Raw genomic sequence first — 18,593 nt, 5'->3', positions numbered from 1 at the left:
GGCGCCCCGCCGTCCTGCAGGGGGGGCTCCCACGCCAGAGTGACGGTCGACGCCGTCACCGCCACGAAGGAAGAGCTGGAGGGAGGTCCAGGCACGTCTGCCAGAAGAAGAGAAGAAGAGAAGAAGAAGAAGAAGAAGAAGAAATGTTTAGGATCGAAATAAACAGAAACAAGACGTTGAATAGAACAAGAAATATCTGTATGTAAATAACATATAAAACACATAAGAACATATGTATAAATGTACACGATTATACTCAGGGACAGATACTGCACCTCTACACTCTGTATGTGTACTCTGAGTACTTGTACTACAGTAATTGTCCTACAGTACTTGTCCTTGTGCGTACTCGTCCGTGTGTGAGGTACTCACCCAGCACGCAGACCTCCACCTGGGCGCTCTTGCTGCCGCTGGCGTTCTCGGCGAGGATGGTGTAGTTTCCGGTGTGTTCTTTGGTGACGTCGCTCATCTCGAGGAGGAAGTGGTTCCTCGTGTGCGAGATCACGTGACCAGCGCCGCTCTTCAGGGTTTGGTCTCCTCTGGACCACGTGACCCGCGGCATGGGCTTCCCGAACACCTCGGCCTCCAGCAGAAGCGTGGTACCCGCCTTCACCTTGAAGCCCTTCTGCATCCGGGCGCTCAGCTCGATCCTCGGGGGCACTGAGGGGCACACGGGCACGTCAGGGCACAGCCAGAACTCAACCAGGACTCAGACAGGACTCAGACAGGACTAAGACGGGTCTAAAACTGGACTACACCAGGACTAACACAGAACTAAACCAGGACTAAACCCGGTCTAGCCCCGGTCTAACGCGGCGGTCTCAGGTCTCACCGTTCTCGGCCTGCACCAGGACGGGCTCGCTGGGTTCAGACGGTTTGCTGATGTTGACGGCGGTTTTGGCGCTGACTCTGAACTGGTAGGTGAGGTCCCTCTCGAGGCCGGTGACCGTGTACTCCTCCCGGGGGCAGTTCTGGGAGCTGGTGTTGCAGCGCACCCAGGCGTCACCGGGCACCCGCGTGCACTCCACGTAGTAACCCACGATCTTCGACCCGCCGTCGTTCTTCGGCCGAGTCCACACCAGAGTCACAGAGTTCTTGGTCACGTCCAGAACCTCAGGCTTCCCAGGTGAGTCTGCGGAGAGAGAGCGACAGGTGAGACAGGTGAGACAGGTGAGAGCGACAGGTGAGTGGTGTGTTTTTGAAGAGGCTTCAGGTTTAGGTCAGATCATAAACAGCAGAACACAGGTACAGGTTCAGGTACAGGTTCAGGGCGAGTCCGGTCTTACCGACGGGCGTCCTGGCGGTCACAAAGTCGGTCTTGGCGCTGGGTTTGCCTTGGCCGGCGCGGTTGATGGCGGACACTCTGAAGGTGTACTCCAGTCCCTCGATGAGACCGGCGCAGGGGTACTCTGTGGTGCGGACCACCGTGTCGTTGGCTTTCACCCACAGCAGGCTGTTCCGCTCTTTCCTCTCGATGTAGTACCCGGTGATGGGGCTGCCGCCGTCGCTCTCGGGGCGATCCCAGGCCACAAACATACAGTCTTTATTGGTCTTATTGATGCGGCAGTTCAGAGGCTCGCTGGGCACGTCTGCGGGCACACGGGGGGTCAGGGTACTCACACGTGTACTTTATATTACTGCAGGGGTACCAATCACGGGGGTAAAGTGACTCACCGAAGGGGAACTTGGCGACCATGCGGTCGGACTGCAGCGGGTCGGACACGCCGTAGCGGTTCTCGGCGCGGATTCTGAACAGGTACTCTTTGCCGGGGATGAGCTTGCCGAGGCGGGTGCCGGTTTTGGGGCAGGACGACACGGCGGTCACCCAGTCCCCGCGGCTCACGTCACACTTCTCCACCACGTAGTTGGTGATGTTACTGCCGCCGTCCTCCAGGGGTTTGTTCCACGACAGAGTACAGGCGTCCGAGTCGATGTCCGAGATCACCACGGGACCCTCGGGTGGCCCGGGGATGTCTGAGGGAGGAAGTATTTACAGTATATAAAATAAATGTTTTTACTGGTACAGGTTTAAACTGCACAGATACACACTACACATATATATATATTTAATATAAACGACTGTGTGTGTCTAAACCTGTGTGTGTCTAAACTGTGTGTGTCTAAACTGTGTGTGTCTAAACTGTGTGTGTCTAAACTGTGTGTGTATAAACTGTGTGTGTAAAACTGTGTGTGTCTGTGTGTGTCTAAACTGTGTGTGTCTAAACTGTGTGTGTATAAACCTGTGTGTGTCTAAACTGTGTGTGTCTAAACTGTGTGTGTATAAACTGTGTGTGTATAAACTGTGTGTGTCTAAACTGTGTGTGTCTAAACCTGTGTGTGTATAAACTGTGTGTATAAAACTATATACATATAGTTTTTACATATTTACATGTTTTTACTTGTTTTATATTTCTAGACGTACCTCTGATGACGACCTTCAGGACCTGTTATATTGATCATATAAATATTTATAAGTTTTTAGTCGTACATTTACATGTTTTTAGTCGTATATTTAGATGTTTTTAGTCGTATATTCAGATGTTTTTAGTCGTATATTCAGATGTTCTTAGTCATATATAAATGTTTTTAGTCGTATATTTAGATGTTTTTAGTCGTACAGTCAGATGTTTTTAGTCGTATATTTATACATTTTTAGTCGTATATTCAGATGTTTTTAGTCGTATACGTTTTTAGTCGTACAGTCAGATGTTTTTAGTCGTATATTCAGATGTTTTTAGTCGTATATTTATACGTTTTTAGTCGTATATTTAGATGTTTTTAGTCGTATATTCAGATGTTTTTAGTCGTACAGTCAGATGTTTTTAGTCGTATATTTATACGTTTTTAGTCGTATATTCAGATGTTTTTAGTCGTATACGTTTTTAGTCGTACAGTCAGATGTTTTTAGTCGTATATTCAGATGTTTTTAGTCGTACAGTCAGATGTTTTTAGTCGTATATTTATATGTTTTTAGTCGTATATTCAGATGTTTTTAGTCGTATACGTTTTTAGTCGTACAGTCAGATGTTTTTAGTCGTATATTCAGATGTTTTTAGTCGTATATTCAGATGTTTTTAGTCGTATATTTAGATGTTTTTAGTCGTATATTCAGATGTTTTTAGTCGTACAGTCAGATGTTTTTAGTCGTATATTTATACGTTTTTAGTCGTATATTCAGATGTTTTTAGTCGTATACGTTTTTAGTCGTACAGTCAGATGTTTTTAGTCGTATATTCAGATGTTTTTAGTCGTATATTTATACGTTTTTAGTCGTATATTTAGATGTTTTTAGTCGTATATTCAGATGTTTTTAGTCGTACAGTCAGATGTTTTTAGTCGTATATTTATACGTTTTTAGTCGTATATTCAGATGTTTTTAGTCGTACAGTCAGATTTTAGATGTTTTTAGTCGTATATTCAGATGTTTTTAGTCGTATATTTATACGTTTTTAGTCGTATATTCAGATGTTTTTAGTCGTACAGTCAGATGTTTTTAGTCGTATATTCAGATGTTTTTAGTCGTATATTCAGATGTTTTTAGTCGTATACGTTTTTAGTCGTATATTCAGATGTTTTTAGTCGTACAGTCAGATGTTTTTAGTCGTATATTCAGATGTTTTTAGTCGTACAGTCAGATGTTTTTAGTCGTACAGTCAGATGTTTTTAGTCGTATATTCAGATGTTTTTAGTCGTACAGTCAGATGTTTTTAGTCGTATTTCAGATGTTTTTAGTCGTACAGTCAGATGTTTTTAGTCGTATATTCAGATGTTTTTAGTCGTATATTCAGTGTTTTTAGTCGTATATTCAGATGTTTTTAGTCGTATACAGATGTTTTTAGTCGTAGAGTCAGATGTTTTTAGTCGTATATTCAGATGTTTTTAGTCGTATATTCAGATGTTTTTAGTCGTACAGTCATGTTTTTAGTCGTATATTTATACATTTTTGTCGTATATTCAGTTGTTTTAGTCGTATACATTTTTAGTCGTACAGTCAGATGTTTTTAGTCGTATATTCAGATGTTTTTAGTCGTAAGTCGTATTTTAGTTTTTTAGTCGTAGATGTTTTCAGATGTTTTTAGTCGTATAGTGTTTTTAGTCGTATATTCAGATGTTTTTAGTCGTATATTCAGTATGTCGTTTTTAGTCGTATATTCAGATGTTTTTAGTCGTACAGTCAGATGTTTTTAGTCGTATATTTCAGTGTTTTTAGTCGTATATTCAGATGTTTTTAGTCGTAGTCAGTGTTTTTAGTCGTATATTCAGATGTTTTAGTCGTATCAGATTTAGTCGTATGTCAGATGTTTTTAGTCGTATATTCAGATGTTTTTAGTCGTACAGTCATGTTTTTAGTCGTATCAGATGTTTTTAGTCGTATATTCAGATGTTTTTAGTCGTATCGTATATTTAGATGTTTTTAGTCGTATATTTAGATGTTTTTAGTCGTATCAGATGTTTTTAGTCGTGTTTTTAGTCGTATTCAGATGTTTTTAGTCGTATATCGTATATTCAGATGTTTTTAGTCGTACAGTCAGATGTTTTTAGTCGTATATTCAGATGTTTTTAGTCGTATATTTATACGTTTTTAGTCGTATATTTAGATGTTTTTAGTCGTATATTCAGATGTTTTTAGTCTTACAGTCAGATGTTTTTAGTCGTATATTCAGATGTTTTTAGTCGTATATTCAGATGTTTTTAGTCGTATATTCAGATGTTTTTAGTCGTATATTTACGTTTTTAGTCGTATATTTAGATGTTTTAGTCATTATTCAGATGTTTTTAGTCGTACAGTCAGATGTTTTTAGTCGTATATTCAGATGTTTTTAGTCGTACAGTCAGATGTTTTTAGTCGTATATTCAGATGTTTTTAGTCGTATATTCAGATGTTTTTAGTCGTATATTTATACGTTTTTAGTCGTATATTTAGATGTTTTTAGTCGTATATTCAGATGTTTTTAGTCGTACAGTCAGATGTTTTTAGTCGTACAGTCAGATGTTTTTACCTCGGATGATGACCTTGAGGGCCTGGCTGATGGACCCGGAGGAGTTCTCGGCGATGAGGCTGTACTCGCCGCTGTCGAGTCGGGACACGTCTTTGATGATGAGGACGCAGAGGTTGGCGGACTGGTGGACGGCGAGGCGGCTGGACGACACCACGGCGGCGTCTCCGCGTTTCCACTTGCAGACGGGCGGCGGTTTTCCCGACACCACGGCCTCCACACGCAGCTTGGCTCCGGCCCTGGCGCTGACCGTCTCCGCCATCACGATCTTCGGCTCCACTGAAGAGAGAGAAAGAGAAAGACGGAGAAGAGAAAGACGGAGAAAGAGAAAGACGGAGAGAAACACAGAGACAGACACAGGGTTTAGAGACGCTGCTTCTCTCCTCTTCCTCCTCTCCTCCTCCTCCTCTCTCCTCTTCTCCTCCTCCTCCTCCTCCTCCTCCTCTCTCCTCCTCCTCTCCTCCTCTCCTCCTCCTCCTCTCCTCCTCCTCTCCTCCTCCTCCCTCTCTCCTCCTCCTCCTCCTCCTCTTCCTCTCCTCCTCCTCCTCTCTCCTCCTCTCCTCTCCTCCTCCTCCCCTCCTCCTCCTCTCTCTCCTCCTCCTCCTCCTCTCTCCTCCTCTCCTCCTCTCCTCTCCTCCTCCTCCTCCTCTCTCTCCTCTTCCTCTCCTCCTCCTCTCCTCCTCTCTCTCCTCTCCTCCTCTCCTCCTCCTCTCCTCCTCTCTCTCCTCCTCTCCTCCTCCTCCTCCTCTCCTCCTCCTCCTCTCTCTCTCCTCTCTCTCCTCCTCCTCCTCCTCTCCTCTCCTCCTCTCCTCCTCCTCCTCTCCTCTCCTCTCCTCTCTCCTCTTCCTCTCCCTCCTCCTCCTCCTCTCCTCCTCCTCCTCCTCTCCTCCTCCCTCTCTCCTCTCCTCCTCTCCTCCTCTCTCCTCCTCCTCCTCCTCCTCCTCCTCCTCCTCCTCCTCTCCTCTCCTCCTCCTCCTCCTCCTCCTCCTCCTCCTCCTCCTCCTCCTCCTCCTCCTCCTCCTCCTCCTCCTCTCCTCCTCTCTCTCTCCTCCTCCTCCTCCTCCTCCTCCTCCTCCTCCTCCTCCTCTCCTCCTCCTCCTCCTCTCCTCCTCCTCTTCCTCACCTCTCTGCTCCTTGGCCTCCACAGTGTCTCTGGTCTCGGTGAAGGAGCTCAGGCCCATGATGTTTTTGGCGGCGACTCTGAACTTGTAGAGTTTTCCTTCCTTCAGTCCTCCCACGGAGACGCTCAGGCCCTTCACCGTCGTGTAGGTGTTCCACACCACCTCCTCCTTCTTCTTCACCTCCTCCTCCTCCTCCTCTTCCTCCTCTGGAGGGGGCGGGGCCGGGGCCGGGGGCGGAGCTCCCTCCTCTCCCTGTGCACCAATCACAGACCGTCAGACCAAACCAGGACTGAACCAGGTCTAAACCAGGACTAAACAGGACTAAACCAGGACTAAACCAGGACTAAACCAGGACTGAACCAGATGTGGTCCCTGACCTCGGCGGCGGGCTCGGGTTCTGGTTTGGGTTCTGGCGGGGGTTTCATCTCCTGGTACTCGATGACGTATCCGTCGATCTTGGCTCCACCGTCTCTCAGCGGTTTGACCCAGGCCAGAGTCACGTTGGTGCGATTCACCTCCAGGATCTCCACCTTCTCACACGGGTCCGGTTTACCTGAGGAGAGGCACGGGTCAGACTCAAGTCTCAAGAAAATTCTATTTTAGTCCTGAGTCTGATGGTTCAACAAATCTGTCAAAGCGCCTAAATGTGCCGGTGTGTGTCCGGCTCTGTGTGGTGCTCTGAGACATATGCGTTGGTGAGTGCCCTCCCCGGGGTGTGTGGTGAGTGCCCTCCTCGGGGTGTGTGGTGAGTGTCCTCCCCGGGGTGTGTGGTGAGTGTCCTCCCCGGGGTGTGTGGTGAGTGCCCTCCCCGGGGTGTGTGGTGAGTGTCCTCCCCGGGGTGTGTGGTGAGTGCCCTCCTCGGGGTGTGTGGTGAGTGTCCTCCTCGGGGTGTGTGGTGAGTGCCCTCCCGGGGTGTGTGGTGAGTGTCCTCCCGGGGTGTGTGGTGAGTGCCCTCCCCGGGTGTGTGGTGAGTGCCCTCCCCGGGGTGTGTGGTGAGTGCCCTCCCCGGGGTGTGTGGTGAGTGTCCTCCCCGGGGTGTGTGGTGAGTGTCCTCCTCGGGGTGAGTGCCCTCCTCGGGGTGTGTGGTGAGTGTCCTCCCCGGGGTGTGTGGTGAGTGTCCTCCTCGGGGTGAGTGCCCTCCCCGGGGTGTGTGGTGAGTGTCCTCCTCGGGGTGAGTGCCCTCCCCGGGGTGTGTGGTGAGTGCCCTCCTCGGGGTGAGTGTGTCCTCCCCGGGGTGTGTGGTGAGTGTCCTCCTCGGGGTGAGTGCCCTCCCCGGGGTGTGTGGTGAGTGTCCTCCTCGGGGTGAGTGCCCTCCCCGGGGTGTGTGGTGAGTGTCCTCCCCGGGGTGAGTGCCCTCCTCGGGGTGTGTGGTGAGTGTCCTCCCCGGGGTGTGTGGTGAGTGTCCTCCCCGGGGTGAGTGCCCTCCCCGGGGTGTGTGGTGAGTGTCCTCCCCGGGGTGAGTGCCCTCCTCGGGGTGTGTGGTGAGTGTCCTCCTCGGGGTGAGTGCCCTCCCGGGGTGTGTGGTGAGTGCCCTCCTCGGGGTGAGTGGTACTCACTGACGGGGTCAGATGCCACGTAGGAGGTGGGGCTGACTCGGGGCACTCCGGGGCCGTACTGGTTGACGGCGGTGACCCGGAGGTAGTACTCGGTGCCCGGCTGGAGCCCCGACACCTTAAAGGGGATGTTCTCGGCTAAGACCTCCCCTTTAACCGTGGCCCAGGTCTTTCTGTCGATTTCTCGTTTCTCCACCAGGTAATGCAGGATCTCGCTGCCGCCGTCCACCTCCGGCGGGCTCCACGCCAGCGCCAGCGACGTCTGCATGATGTCCGACGCCTCCAGGTTCTGCACCGGGCCGGGCGTGTCTGCCGAGAGACCAGAACCAGGTCTAGAACTGGACTAAACAGGGTCTAATAGAATGAACCTGGTCTAAAAGGGACTAAAAGAGGATCTAGACCCGGTCTACACCTGGACTCACCGAGGACTTTGACGGCGACGAACACGGCCTTTTCTCCGGCCGGGTTGCGCAGGGTCAGGCAGTATTTTCCGGAGTCGTCTCTGGTGGAGTCTGGAATCAGGAGGAAGGTCATGGTGTCGATCAGGTCGACTCTGCCCTTCCTCACCACGTTATCGATGCCCATGCGGCGCCACGTCACCTCCGGGTGCGGACGCCCGCGGATCGTCGCCACCAGACGGATCGGGCACCCGGCGCGCACCACCAGCCCCTGCTTCAGGGACGCGTCCAGGTCGATCTCCGGCGCCTCTGTGGAAACCAAGAGGAGGGTGAGAACTAAACCAGGACTAAACCCGGACTAAACCTGGTCTAAACCCGGTCTAAACGAGCCTTACCCAGGATGTCTTTGGGGATGACGGGCGCCTCCAGGTCGCAGGGCAGACTCATGCCCACCTGGTTTTGGGCGGAGACTCTGAACTCGTAGAGGAGGTCGGGGTTGAGGCTGGACACGGTGAACTCGCAGGCGGTGAGCTGCGCCGCCACGTTACAGCGGCGCCAACCCTCGTCCTTCTTACTGCCCTGGAGCCTCATCTCCACCACGTACCCGATGAGCGGCGCCCCTCCGTCCGACACCGGCTTCACCCAGCCCAGCGTCACCGAGCTGCGCGTGGAGTCCAGGACCTTCAGCGCGGTGGGCGGCGCCGGCGGCTCTGCCAAAGGGAAGGCGACTCGGATGACATCACACATCCTACAGACCAATCGTATTTCAGACATTTCAAGCGTCACTCACCCACGGCGTCTTTGGCGGTGATGGCGCGCGAGGGTTTGCTGGCTCCGCCCACGCCGATCTCGTTGACGGCCTTGACGCGGTACTGGTACTCGTGCAGAGGGAGCAGGCCGGTCACGGTGAAGCGGGTGCCCGGGATGGGGTCCTTGTTGACGGGCGACCAGCGGACGGCGTGCTCCTCGCGTTTCTCCAGGAGGTACCCGGAGATGGGCTTGCCGCCGTCGCGGTCCGGCTCGCACCACTCCACCGTCATCTCCTCTTTGGCGATTTTGGTTACCTCCGGGGCATCTGGAGTACCCGGCACGCTGAACTGAGTGCCCGCCACGATGGACTCGCTCTCCACCGCCGGCCCAGGACCCATCTTATTCTCCGCACGCACACGGAAGATGTACGCGTTTCCTACGGAGGAGAAAAACATGATGACATCACACGTGTGTCAGGTGCCCTCCCGTGTGTCAGATGCCCTCCCGTACCTTCGGTGAGCCTGGTGACCACGGCCTTGTTGGTGATGACGGCGTTGGAGTGGACGGACCACACGCCTCTCTTGGTGTCGCACTTCTCGATGATGTAGTTGTAAATGTCGCAGCCGCCGTTGTCCTCGGGCACCTCCCAGGTGAGGTGGCAGCGATCGGTGGTAACTCCAGAGACCTTGAGGTCGCGCACCTCTCCGGGGCGGTCCAGCACGTTGACGCGGGCGTGGCCTGTGGCGGTGCCGGCCGAGTTGGTGGCGGTGATGACGTAGGTGCCGCTGTCGGTTCTACGCGCCGCCGTGATGAACAGTTTGGAGAAGTCGGCGCCGGTCGCCGGTCTCGAGCTGGTGCCTTGGACCTCGGCGGATCTCGTCCGTGCGCTCATCCCTGGTCCACTTGAGCTCGGGGGCGGGTTTGCCTTTCACCGTGGCCTCCAGACTGATGGAGTCGCCGGCCCTCACCACCAGCAGCTCGGCCGGCTTCACCGTCACCGACGGCTCCAGGATCTGCTCCTTCACCAGGACCTCGGCGGAGGTCACCCACCCGCTCTCACCGCCCTCGTTCTTCGTCTGCACACGGAACTGGTACAGCTGGTTCTCCAGGCACCTGCGGCGGGCCAGGTACAAGTAAGAGTAAAAATACAATAGCGACACAGAGTACATGGAGTACCACATAGAAATACTTTGGGTGTAGTAGTAGTACTTGTACACAGTACAAACCTGTCGGCCATGAAGTACGTCTCCTTGATTGCCCCCTTGTGGATGCGTTCCCACTCCTCGGCCTCTTTGGGCTTCTTCTCCACGTGGTAGGCCAGGTTTTTGCTTCCTCCGTCGTAGTCGGGTTTCCTCCACTTGAGGAAGCAGAAGGTTTTTCCAATTTCTGCGATCTGGAAGTCCAGAGGCTCTCCAGGCTTCTCGATGGGGTCCACGGCCAGCACGGCATTCTTGGACTCGGTGGGCGGTCCAGCTCCGATCTTGTTCTCGGCGCTGACTCTGAAGAAGTACTCGCAGCCCTCCGTGAGCGGCGCTTTGAACAGGCGCTTGGTGCAGTCATTGGACACCAGAGTCCAGTTCCTTTGGCTGGGCTGGCGGCTCTCGATGATGTACTGAGTGATCTCCGTGCCACCGTTGTCCTCGGGGTTCTCCCAGGAGACCATGCAGGAGTTCTTGGTGACGTAGGCAACTTTGATGTTCTGGCAGGGCCCGGGCGTGTCCAGGACATTGACGATGACGGTGGCCTGCGCCTGCCCGCTGCTGTTCTTCGCCACGATGGCGTACTTACCGTAGTCAGAGCGCACGGCGTCGTTGATAACGAGCTCGCACAGAGGGTAGTTATTGATGAAGTCGGTGCGTTTGTCACGGCCGAGGGCGCGGGCGTCTTTGGTCCAGGTGATCTCGGGGTCGGGGCGACCTTTGACCCTGGTGATGAGGTTGATGATCTGACCGGCTCTGACGGTCAGCGAGTCTCTGCAGGACACGTCGACGGTGACCTCGGGAGGCACCAGGATGTCTTTGGCCAGAACCACCTCCTGCAGCTCTCGCGGCTCGCTGTCTCCGATCAGGTTGGTGGCTCTGACGCGGATGCGGTACTCGAGTCCCTCGATGAGGCCGGGGACTCTGTACGCGCACATCTTAATCAGATCTTTGTTGATGCGGTCCCACTGCGCAGTGCCGGACTTCTGCGCCTCCACCACGTAGCCGATCACGGGGCTGCCGCCATCGCGTGTGGGCTTGGTCCAGCAGATGTCGGCGTAGGACTTGCTCCAGTCTTTGAGTTTGAGGTTCAGGGGTGGTCCGGGGCGGGAGAGGGCACGCGCCGCTTTGACGGGATCAGAGCTCAGCGAGGGCTCGCTGATGCCCGCCACGTTCTCAGCGAAGACTCTGAACTCGTAGGTGTTTCCTTCACAGAGGCCGGACACGCGGTAGCGCAGGTCCAGCACCGGTGTCTTGTTGACGCGGATCCATTTGCCCGTCATCTCGCGGCGCTCGATCACGTAGCCGCTGATGGGGCTGCCGCCGTCGTAGTCGGGCAGTGCCCACTCTATGGTCACGGCGTTCTCTGTGATGTCGGAGCATTCGGGCGGGCCGGGCGGTCCCGGCGGGTTGAACATGTGTTTGGCGATGGTGGGCGGGCTCTCAAGCGGAGCGCCAATACCGATGCGGTTCTCGGCTCTGACTCGGACGATGTACTCGCGCCCTTTCTCCAGACGGGACACTTTGGCTTTGGTGGCCATGCCGCCAGAGCTCACCACACTCCACGGCTCCCACGGCTTCTTCACGTCCTTCTTCTCCACCACGTAGTTGGTGATGGGCGTGCCGCCGTCATCTTTCGGTGGGCGCCACTGCACCATCATGAACTCGGGCGTGACTTCCAGGATGTTGATGGGGCCGATGGGCGGCCCGGGCAGGTCCAAGACGGTCACGTGCAGAGCCACGCTCTTGGAGCCGGCGGGGTTGGAGGCAGAGACGATGTACTCGCCGGTGTCGCCGCGCTGACTCTCTGAGATGGTCAGCAGCGTGTTGGAGCCCACCGTTTCTATGGCGACGCGGCCCTCGGACGCCATCTCTTTGCCATCACTGCTCCATTTGGCGGTGGGCATGGGAATGCCAGTGAGGCGAGCAGGGAGCGCGATGGTGGTGCCAGCTTTAACCACCAGCCCCTCGATAAGTTTGACATCGACCTCGATGGTGGGAGGCACTGCGGCGAGAGAAACACGTTAAGAATATTCATGATATTATCAGGTAATAACATGGTAATAACTGTTTAAAGATCACACTGTTCATGACAGCGGGCGCAGGGCACCGCAGGGTTTGCTTGGGTTCACTCAGTCGTATTCGGTCTTGTTTGGTTGTGTTCGGTCGTGTTTGGCGTCGGGGCACTCACGTGTTTTCTCCTGGCAGGTGACGGGCACGCTGGTGTCGGGGCGGCTCACCCCGATGGCGTTCTGTGCTTTGACTCTGAAGCGGTAGGTTTTTCCCTCCTCCAGGCCGGTCACGTGCGCCTTCTCCGACGTGACGGTTTTGAACGTTACCCAGTCCGCCTGCCCGTCCTCCTGGTACTCCACGATGAACCCGGTGATGTCACTTCCTCCGGTGCGCTCTGGCCACTCCCACTGCAGCCACACCTCCGTTTTCTCAGCATCGGTGTGGTGCAGGTTCTTAGGAGGCCCAGGCGGGTCTGTGGAGAGGAGAGGGTTAAAACCAGATCTAAAACAAGTCTAAACCAAGTCTAAACCAGGACTATATCAGATCTAAACCCGGTCTAAACCTGTCCGGTCTCACTCACACAGTGGGTCCACGGCTTTGATCGGGGTCTTGGTGATCACGAAGTCGCTGCGTCCAAACTGGTTTTCGGCGGCGACTCTGAACAGGTACTGGATTCCCTCCATCAGGTAAAGCGCCATCAGACTCAGCTTCTTATTGGCCGCTGCCACCGGGACCCAGGCGTCCGCCGCCACGTCCTTCTTCTGCACCACGTAGTGCGAGATGACCGCGCCACCGTCGTCCTCGGGCACCTTCCACGTCAGGTACGCCGACTCGCTGGTGATCTCAGACACCGCCAGGTCCCGAGGAGGCGTGGGCTTGTCTGAGGAAAAGAACTCCGGGTTAAACTAAACCAGGACTGTACCAGGACTAAACCAGGACTGTACCAAGACTAAACCAGGACTAAAACAGGTCCTGCAGTACTCACTGAGCACCAGCACGTTGACGGTGGCGCTCTTCTTTCCTGCCGCGTTCTCGGCCGTCAGCGTGTACTTCCCAGAGTCTTTCCTCGTGGCTTTGGGGATGAACACTTTGGTTCCAGACTCGGTCACGGCGACGGTCAGGTGGGCGGGCATGTCTCCGCCCTCCTTCTGCCACTGGACGGTCGGGGTCGGGACGCCGCGGATCAGGGCGCTCAGGGTGATGTCCGTGCCCACCATCGCCAGGTGGTCACGTGACATGTTGGCGTCCAATAGGAGCTCAGGAGCCTCTGCGAAAAACAAAGAAACATGATCAGGTCAGATCTGCCCGGCAACAGCAGGAAGACCAGGATCTGACCAGAAACTGACCAGGATCTGACCAGGATCTGACCAGGATCTGACCAGGATCTGACCAGGATCTTACCGAGTCTGTCGTGGACCTTGATGATCTCCTTGACGTAGGCGGGGTCAGATTTGCCGGCGGCGTTGACGGTGTAGATCCTGAATTTGTACTCGTTTTGGTCGGAGAGTCCGGTGACGGTGTAGTCCAGACCTGGGCACTGCTCCGGCTTCTCGTTGGCCTGGATCCACTCCACGGCGCCCGGTTTCTGGTACTCCACCAGGTACCCGAAGATCCGCCCTCGGCCGTCGTGGCGCGGCTGCTTCCAGCGCAGACTGACCGAGTCCTTGGTCTTATCGTACGACTCAGGAGTGACGGGCGGGCTGGGCGGCACTGCGGGCACAAACGGGTACAGTTATACATGTGCCCTGACCCTGAGCCATGGGTCCTCTGTGGGCACAGACAGGGGCACAGACAGGGGCAGGGGCACAGTCAGGGGCAGGTTCAGGGTCCAGGTCCGGGTCCGTGGCGCCTTTTGTCCTGTTTCATGACTTACCGATGGGGTCCTTGGCGAGGATGGGCTGGCTGGGCGGGCTGGGGTCCCCGGTGCCCAGCTCGTTCTCGGCGGTCACTCTGAACTCGTACTCGCAGCCTTCCACCAGGTCGTTGACCCGGTACTGGGTTTGCGGGTACAGCTGCTCGCGCGTGACCCTCGACCACCTCTTGGCGCCCACCTCCTTCTTCTCCAGGATGTAGTTGAGGATGGGCTTCCCTCCGTCTCGCGGGCGCGACCACAGCACCAGGGCGTTGGTGCCGTAGACCTCTCTGACGGTGGGCTGCTCAGGCGCCTCGGGGACTCCTGCGGGGACGGGAGGGTTAGGACAAGAACCTGGAGAACCTGAAGAAACATCTGAACATCTGAGGGCGGAGTCTTACTGAAGAGGTCCTTGGCTCTCATCTCTTCGGACTCCAGAGGGTCGCTGATGCCGTACATGTTCTCCGCCGAGATCCGGATGATGTACTCACGGCCCTCCACCAGTTTGGGAATCTACGGCGAGAAAACAGGGACTAAAACCAGGTCTAGACCAGGATTAAGAGAGGACTGAACCGGGACTGAACTAGGTCTAAACCAAGACTAAAACAGGTCTAAGAGAGAACTGAACCAGGACTAAACCAGGACTAACCCAGGTCTAAACCCATCTGACTCCAAACACAGCCCTGACAGGTTTCTGACAGGTTCCCGGCAGGTTTCTGACACGTTCCCGGCAGGTTTCTGACAGGTTCCCGGCAGGTCTGGGTGAGCACACAGACCTTGCAGGTGGTCTTGGTGGTGGCGGATGTCACGGTGGTCCAGGCGTCACGGTTGGTGTCTCTTTTCTCGATGATGTAGTTGGAGACGTCGACGCCGCCGGAGTCCAGAGGAGGTTTCCACGACACCACCATGTACTCCCTGTGCACCTCGTCGAAGATCACGGGACCCACGGGCGGAGTGGGGCGGTCTGGGGGGAAGGGGGAAGAGGATTAGTCCATGTGGTTATTGTTCAGATAAAACTGCAAAGGAAACGGCCAAGTCCCAGGTCCCAGGTCAGGAGTAGCCGGAGGGGTGTGGTCGAGGTGTGGTCACGGTGGGGTTAGGTTTTTGCCGGAGATTGTGGTTGGGGAAGTGTGTTTTGGGGTGTGGTCGGGTTCTTGCCAGGGGTGTGTGGTCAGGTTCTTACCCACGACGGTGACGTTACAGATGCCCTTGCGCGCCCCGGTGCTGTTCTCAACCACCACCACATAGCGGCCGCTGTGGTGCCTCTGGGCCTTCATGAGTCCCAGGGACATGGTGCTCAGCGTGTTCCTGAACATCACGTGCTGGTCGGCCTTCAGCTCCTCGTCGTCGCGGTACCACACGATGGACGGGCACGGCTTGCCGCTGTACCGGCCCTGGAGCAGGCAGCTCTCGCCCACGCGGATGATGATCTTATCTCTGAAGTCCAGCTCAATGGTGGGCGGCTCTGCGGGCACAAGAGGGGCAATTATACCTCTGTGGGGCTTTAAAGAGGGGGTGCAGTGCTCCCCGGCGTTCCTCACCGAGCTCGTCCTTGCAGGTGATGGGTTTGGTGCAGAAGCTGGGCTTGCCGGGTCCCACCTCGTTGACGGCGATCACCCTGAACTGGTAGGTGTCGCCCTCGCGGAGTCCGTCCAGCGTGAACTTTCTCTCCATCAGCGTCTCTTTGGTCAGGCGGCTGAACTTGTCTTTGCCTATCTGGCGTCCCTCCAGGATGTACATGGTGATCTCCGACCCGCCGTCCGACTTCGGAGCCTTCCACGTCACGCTGATCAGGTCTTTGGTCACTTTGGTCACCTCCAGGTCCTCGGGGCGGTCAGGCACGCCTGGAGAGAAAAAGAGGGTGAGAAACATAAGACCAGGACCAGGACTGGACCAGAATTAAACCAGGACTATACCAGGACTGAACCAGGACTAAACCAGGACTATGCCAGGACTGAACCAGGTCTAAACCAGGACTAAACCAGGTCTAACCCCGGTCTAGCCCCAGCCCTCTCCCGGACTCACTGATTGGCTCCTGGACGATGATGTCGGCGGCGGTCTGGACGAACGGTCCCAGGCCGATGGCGTTCTCTGCCGCCACTCTGAAGAAGTAGGCTTTTCCCGGGGTGAGTCCGGTCAGGATGGCGTTCTGGCGACTCGCCGAGTACGAGACCGACGTCCACGCCTTACGCTCCGCCTCCCGCTTCTCCACCACGAAGTTACTGATGGGCGAGCCGCCGTCGTTCTCAGGGAAGAACCAGTTCATCTTACACGAGTCGGCGCTCAGGTTCTCCACGGTGACGGGGATGCCCACTGCGCCGGGCACGTCTGCGGAGAGAGGGCACACGAGCACCATGAGAAGCGGGCGAGCGTTTAGGGCAGTGGAACCCAGGCGGTACGGGGGGTTATGAGCACTGAGCACTTTACATATTAGTAAACAGATTAATCTTTCTTAAATAAACCCTGGCAGCGCTAACAGGAGGTACTGTTTACTCTGTTCAGAATCAGGACGTACCGAGGACCTCGACCGTCACGGTGCGGTGCTTCTCGCCGCCCGCGTTCTTGGCGGTCACACTGTACACGCCCAGGTGTTTGCGGGCGCACGGTTTGATGACCAGAGATGAGCTGATGCCCGTTGTCTCCACTTTGGCCTCCGGGGGCAGCGCGGCGCCGTCCCGGCTCCACGTGACCTCGGGCGCCGGCGTTCCGCTGATGTAAGCGATGAGACGAATCACCCCCCCGGCATGAACCACGATCCGCTCCTTCAGAGACGCATCCAGGTCCACCTCCGGCGAGACTGACAGACGGATGGAGAGAAAAAAAGCAAAAGAGATGAAGAGAGGGAGTTAGACAATAAAAACTAACTGAACCAGGTCTAAAGCAGAACTAAAGCAGGACTCACTGGTGCGGTCCTGGACCTCCAGCACCTCGGGCACCTCTCCGGGCTCGCCGATGCCCGCCGTGTTGAAGGCGGAGACTCTGAAGCGATACTTTCCTCCGGTCTTCAGTCCTGTGATCACCAGACGAGTTCCACGCACCTCTGTGTCTTTGGCCTGAGGACAAGACGGGTTATGAACCAGACTAAACAAGGACTAAACCTGGACTGAACCAGGACTAAACCAGGACTAAACCAGGACTAAACCAGGGCTAACTGGGTCTAAACCAGGCGTAGACCCGGACTAAACCCAGACCTTGGTACAGGTACAGACCTTGACCCAGGCCTCGGTGCCCTCCTCCTTGTACTCGACCCAGTATCCCTGGATCTTGGAGCCGCCGTCTTTCAGGGGCGGGATCCACTCCAGGTCCACGGTGGATTTGGTCCAGTCAGAGACCTTGGGCGTGGGCGGCGAGGGCGGGGCTAGAGAGAGGAGCGAGGGGATCGGTCAGTGTGTGCGGGTGCTGCGTTCTGATTGGTGATGCGGCGTGTGACTCACAGATGGGGTCGCGGGCGAACACGGGGTCAGTGAGCGGGCTGGGCAGACCGGGTCCAGCGGCGTTTAGGGCGGTGACTCTGAACAGGTACTGAGAGCCCTCAATGAGGCCGGTGACGCAGAAGCTCTCGCCCAGACCCATGGGGCGGATGGGCTCACGGGTCACGCGCGTCCACCTCTTGCCCGTCGTCTCCTTCCGCTCCAGCCAGTACCCGGTGATGGGCGAGCCGCCGTCGTCCTCCGGCTCCTCCCAGTTCACCGTCATCGAATCCAGCGTCACCCCAGTGACGGTCGGCTTCTCCACCTGACCCGGCGGCACTGAGAGAGAGAAGGTTAGACCGGGACTGAACCGGGACTAAACCAGGACTGAACCAATACTGAACCAGGACTAAACCCGTTGTACTCACAGCAGATGTTTCGTGCCACCTCAGGCTCAGAGTCCAGAGGTTCTCCGACACCGTACTTGTTCTGGGCCATGATCCTGAAGACGTACTCGTGTCCTTCCATCAGGTTCTCCACGGTCCAGATCCGCTCTTTGGGTTCGCTCGTCACCTGGACCCACGTCTTCCGGTTCGCCACGCGCCGCCAGATCACGTAGTTGGTGAGTTTGGAGCCGCCGTCGTCTTTGGGCGGAAGCCAGGACAGCGTGATCTTCTCTGCGCCGATCTCTTCAAACTTAATGGGAGCGGAGGGAGGACCAGGCCGGCCTGGGCACAGAGCAACGGTTCTGTTAGGGTTCTGTAGGGTTCTAAACCAGGAATGAACTAGGACTAAATCAGGACTAAACCAGGATCTCCCTTTTAAGTGGGTCATTGGGGACCTAAACAGGACCAGGACTGGTTCCAGGACAAGTTCCAGGACTGGTTCCAGGACTCACCCATGACATTGAGCCTCATCTCCTTGGAGGCCTTGCCCAGGCTGTTGGTGGCGGTGAGGGTGTAGAGGCCGGTGTCGGCGCGGATCGCCCTCTGGATCAGCAGCGTGCACGTTTCGTCCGACACCATCTTGTTGATGTTCTCGTCGTACTGGACCTCGGACTTCAGGTCGGGTTTGTGGGGCGGAGCCTTGTACCAGGTCAGAGTCGGGAACGGGCACCCGCGGATCTTTGCCACAATATGGATCTCCCGACCCTGCTCCGACTCCAAGAACTCCTCCAGTTCGATGGACGGAGCGCCTGGGAAAACGCCGGGATTAGACTGGGACTAAACCAAGACTAAAGCAGGACTAAACCAAGACTAAACCAAGACTAAACCAAGACTTTAGCAGGACTAAAGCAGGT

General features: G+C 55.3%; 1 protein-coding gene across 1 annotated transcript in view; it reads right to left on the bottom strand.

The window, feature by feature from the left end:
* The window catches only part of LOC110165165 (titin-like), a 243,161-nt gene that overhangs the window by 53,088 nt on the left and 171,480 nt on the right, over positions 1-18,593 (bottom strand). The window contains 31 exon segments of the mRNA XM_055150484.1: positions 1-97; positions 373-660; positions 833-1,132; positions 1,287-1,589; positions 1,675-1,974; positions 5,001-5,276; positions 6,121-6,370; positions 6,496-6,671; positions 7,675-7,980; positions 8,094-8,378; positions 8,465-8,779; positions 8,860-9,255; positions 9,330-9,663; positions 9,665-9,932; positions 10,046-12,023; positions 12,210-12,503; positions 12,612-12,911; positions 13,017-13,298; positions 13,433-13,741; positions 13,905-14,207; positions 14,285-14,396; positions 14,660-14,847; positions 15,067-15,348; positions 15,425-15,727; positions 15,909-16,211; positions 16,399-16,680; positions 16,786-16,936; positions 17,093-17,241; positions 17,318-17,632; positions 17,722-18,021; positions 18,192-18,488. The exon segment at positions 1-97 is cut by the window's left edge and continues 206 nt beyond it. Coding sequence (XP_055006459.1) covers positions 1-97; positions 373-660; positions 833-1,132; positions 1,287-1,589; positions 1,675-1,974; positions 5,001-5,276; positions 6,121-6,370; positions 6,496-6,671; positions 7,675-7,980; positions 8,094-8,378; positions 8,465-8,779; positions 8,860-9,255; positions 9,330-9,663; positions 9,665-9,932; positions 10,046-12,023; positions 12,210-12,503; positions 12,612-12,911; positions 13,017-13,298; positions 13,433-13,741; positions 13,905-14,207; positions 14,285-14,396; positions 14,660-14,847; positions 15,067-15,348; positions 15,425-15,727; positions 15,909-16,211; positions 16,399-16,680; positions 16,786-16,936; positions 17,093-17,241; positions 17,318-17,632; positions 17,722-18,021; positions 18,192-18,488 — 10,042 coding nt within the window.

This window comes from Boleophthalmus pectinirostris, unplaced genomic scaffold (assembly GCF_026225935.1).
Source record: "Boleophthalmus pectinirostris isolate CB_2022bp ecotype Guang Dong unplaced genomic scaffold, ASM2622593v1 HiC_scaffold_1, whole genome shotgun sequence".
NCBI classification, from domain to species: domain Eukaryota; kingdom Metazoa; phylum Chordata; class Actinopteri; order Gobiiformes; family Gobiidae; genus Boleophthalmus; species Boleophthalmus pectinirostris.
This window is presented reverse-complemented; position numbering and strand designations above follow the sequence as displayed.